The 4,024-nt window shown below is 42.6% G+C and overlaps 1 protein-coding gene across 1 annotated transcript; it reads right to left on the bottom strand.

Moving 5' to 3' along the window:
* Positions 1-522: 522 nt before the first annotated feature.
* On the bottom strand, positions 523-2,094 carry tcf21 (transcription factor 21; the record flags this gene model as incomplete). Its single annotated transcript, XM_080024463.1, has 2 exons — positions 523-710; positions 1,699-2,094. 2 exons carry the CDS (start codon positions 2,092-2,094, stop codon positions 621-623), a joined length of 486 nt encoding a protein of 161 aa, XP_079880589.1. The 3' UTR covers positions 523-620.
* Between the last annotated feature and the right edge of the window lie 1,930 nt (positions 2,095-4,024).

Below are 4,024 nucleotides of genomic sequence, written 5' to 3'. Positions count from 1 at the left end.
AATAAAAAATTGTGTTTATTTAACCGTCTTCGCTTGTTGACTCTGGGACTTCGAGATTATGGAGAGGTCTTATCTGCGTGCACTGGTGCTCTTTGTTGCACCTCGAGTTCTGCCGCGACGTTTTGAGGGGACGCTGTGATAAGAGAGGTCACGGCAGGTCAAAGAAACGGCCCAAGCGGAGGAAATAACAGGAGAAAAAAAAGGACAAACCACGCAAGTGAAACCAGAGTTACAAATATATTCTATATAATACACGATACCTGCTTTACCCTTCGAGGCAATGGACACTTGAATATTTCATGTGCACTTCTAATGTCACAGTGCAGCCCCAAAAAAAAACAAAAACAAATTCCATAATACACAGCACATATAAAGAGTGTAAAAAATACAAAAAAAGAGACATTCAAATAAGCAGTTATCTTTGAACCAGCAAAGACGGAACATATTTAAATAGAGTTCACTTTGTATTCAGGGAGGAGACGCTCCCTCGGTTATTCCCACTCGAGAGTCCGTGGAGATGAGACGTGCTGCATTCATGTCCGTTTGAAGAGGAAAAAAAAAGGAACACGAAGAAAAAAACATCTTCCTGGGAAAGTTGAAAATTGTTCTTGTTGAAGGCATCAAGATGCCGTGGTCCCACATAACCTGGACGTGCTCAGCATCTCCTTCAGCTCGTTCTCCGGTTTACCTGCCACCATGAAAGGCCACGTCTACAAGAGAAAGCAAAAGAAAGAAAGAAAGAAAGAAAGAAAGAAAAAATTGGAAAAGCAATGCACGATTAATAGCAGAGAACGAAACAATATTGCGAAAATGAAAACGCTTCAAATGCAACTAAATCTAAATCCAAACGCGTCCTCGTGCCCGTGCGCAATGACGCCCCCTTAAATATCGAACAACAAATTGTATGTGTGTAATGTGAATTTGGGAACTGACCCCATAAGGGTTTAGGCCAAGGTCTATAGCAGACCTGCAGCAGCCGCAGGGGCGTCGCTGGGAGCCAGCACATCAGGGGCAGAGCTCTGGACGCTGTTGGGGGGCGCAGCTCCCGACTTGCGTTTTTCATCAACGATAACATATTATTTTCGATGGCTTTGATGCATGATCGGAATTACAGATGAATAGATCCTGTGCTATTTTTTTTATTTTTTTATTTGATTATTCTTATTTTTGTAAAAATTAGACCTGGGCTCTTTTTTTTTTTTAACATCGGGAGATATTCGTACAACATTCGGGGCTGAAGCTCCGGACGCCCACCCCTAACGACGCCCCTGGCCTTGTCTGGCATATAAGCTATTTTGGAGATGAAATAAGTCGTTAATATACAGTTTCATGTTATAAGGAGTCCTAAATTGTTGTGAAGATTATTTTGAGAATTATCTGAGAATAATGCTTGTATTCGTTCGAGAGTAATAATTTGAGACAAACTGATGACCCACAATTATTATTATTATTATTATTATTATTATTATTATTATTATAGATTTCCTTATATTAATATAAAGCACTTTGAGTTACATGTCGTGAAAGGTGCTTTAGTCTACAAATAAAGATGATTATTTTTCTTCTTCTTCTTCTTGTAATTATAATTATTATTATTATTATTATTATTATTATTATTATTATACCACCACAACCTCATTTCGTCATGTTTGCTGTCAGGGCCCTACATATATAACGTGTAAATAAACGTGCTCTCACCAGGTTAACTGGGTGGATAAATCCATTTTCGTACTTGTCGTTGGCCAGGATCTGCCTCAGATGAGCTATGTAGCTGGAGGCCAGGCGCAGGGTGTCCAGCTTGGACAGCTTGGTGTCCGGGGGGACCCAGGGCAGGGTGGTCTTCAGCCGGGAGAAGGCCTTGGACAGGACCCGCATCCTGGCCCTCTCCCGGGCGTTGGCCGCGTTCCTCTGCACCTGCTTGCCCTCCCGGGCCCGCACCGTTCTCCGGGACGTCTTGCGCTTCTTCCCCGGGACATCGCTCTCGTCGCCGGCTGTCCCCTCACAGCTCTCTTCGGTGCTCTCGTTGGAGGAGCCGAACTTGAGGATGCCGTCCAGGAGCTCGTCGTCCACGTCGCTGAGGGATCCTGTGGACATGGTGGGACTTCAACGCATGGGAGCAGACTCGCAGACTGGAACCAACGGCGTGGACATCCAAGGAAAACTATGCGCGGAAGTCGGAGGGAGGACGATGAAAAGCTCAACTTTTAGTGCGCAGCGGCAAGAAGCGCACTTTTTATCTCCAGGACCGGAGGCGTTGCCCCTGTCTGGGAGCTGGGAGGAGACCACTGGAGGAGGGGGTAATGTAACGGGTGCGGCGCTCCAAATGTGCAAAGGATAAACACTTTCAATCTGTGAATGAATGAAGTTCCGAAAAACACTCAAAAGTCTGTGGTTAAGGCGAGAACCAATGAAGACGAATTGAGTGTACACAAAATAAACAGTCCTGTTCCCTTTTTGTTCACCTTCTTTTAGAGGACTAACCTTATGCGTTTGCACTGATTTTTTTTTAAATTGTAATTTTAGTTCCCCAATTTTCATCAGACTATTCTTACTAAAAGGTGATTGGAGAAATAAGTGCAATTGGCCTATACTGTTAAGTAAGCTTTGCCACTCTACCATCTCTCTATTCATCTTCATTACATTTCTCTCTGCTTTACACTCAACAAATATAGTTGAGCTATTTCGTTGTTTTTTTGTTATTTGTGCTTTTCGTTGGTTGATTGGTTGACAGCTATTCTGTAAAATGTGGAGTGTAAGTTGTTTCACCCAAAGCATCCTGTTCTGTCCAAGAAGAATGGTCGTTTTCGGGTGGGTATGTTAAATATCATAACAATACCATTAGGAGAAAAAAGGATCCAAATGAAGACTAGGACTAGATTAAGAATAATTATATGAATACAGAACATGAATGTTATTATTTTCGTTAATAATAATGATACTAATAATAATAACAACAACAACAACAATAAAAATAATTCTAATAATGATGATAACAATACTACTATTACTGCTACTACTTATACTACTGCTACTACTTATACTACAGCTAATAATAATAATAATGATTAAAAAAATAAATAATAATAATAATAAAAAATAATAACAACAATAATAATAATGATAATAATATGTTTGTTGTTGCATCATGAATATAATGTTCCCGCCATTACCTTGATAGTTGTCAGGACATTTAACCTATTCCACTAATGGGGACACAAAACTTTCAGCACCACGGCCGGTTGAGGGGATAATGTGGGGGGGGTAGTGCCACGTCTCAAATGGCAAGCTGGCGCCTCGGCCCCCCCAGATGTAATGGACACCGGGCACCCTGAACCTCTGTTTGGCCTTCCACATCAGTCCACACCAGTCCTTAGCAGTCCACACCAGCGGTTCACCCAGTGTGCCACTGGGCCACTCAGTGCCAAGCCCAATCACAAAGCAACATGCACTGACAAGAACTTCTTTCTCTCCATCCTCTAAGAAGAAAAATATTAATGTTGGATGAATGCAGCATTGTGTGCGTGTGTGTGTGTGTGTGTGTGTGTGTGTGTGTGTGTGTGTGTGTGTGTGTGTGTGTGTGTGTTAGCATACTTATACATGCAATACTGACAGGGATGTGTCACCCTTCCGCCTCCCTCTTAAACCGTCTCTGCCAACATGACCAAAGTGTGTTGAGAGGATAAGAGGTGTGTCTCTGGAGGCGTGACCTCTGATCCTGCTGCCTTCCGGTGTCATAGTGCATCCAAACAAACAGTGCTACTCTTCTGCTCTTCTGCCCTCACCACGTTAAGCTGTACATGGCTATACAGCGAGCTAAACACTCTTCCAATAAGAGACGTGATCTCACTTTGGTATCTGTAATGAAAGCAGTGTAAAACTGTGGAACAAGACAGAAATATGCAGATAAACGACCATTTCCTATGCAGGTGTAGACAACAATACGTTGCCACTGTATACGTATGAACTCACAGATTGTGCTTTCTCAAGGACAGTGACCGAGGCTGCTGGAAGAGATGACCATCCT

This window comes from Zeus faber (assembly GCF_960531495.2).
Source record: "Zeus faber genome assembly, chromosome: 2".
Classification (NCBI taxonomy): domain Eukaryota; kingdom Metazoa; phylum Chordata; class Actinopteri; order Zeiformes; family Zeidae; genus Zeus; species Zeus faber.
This window is presented reverse-complemented; position numbering and strand designations above follow the sequence as displayed.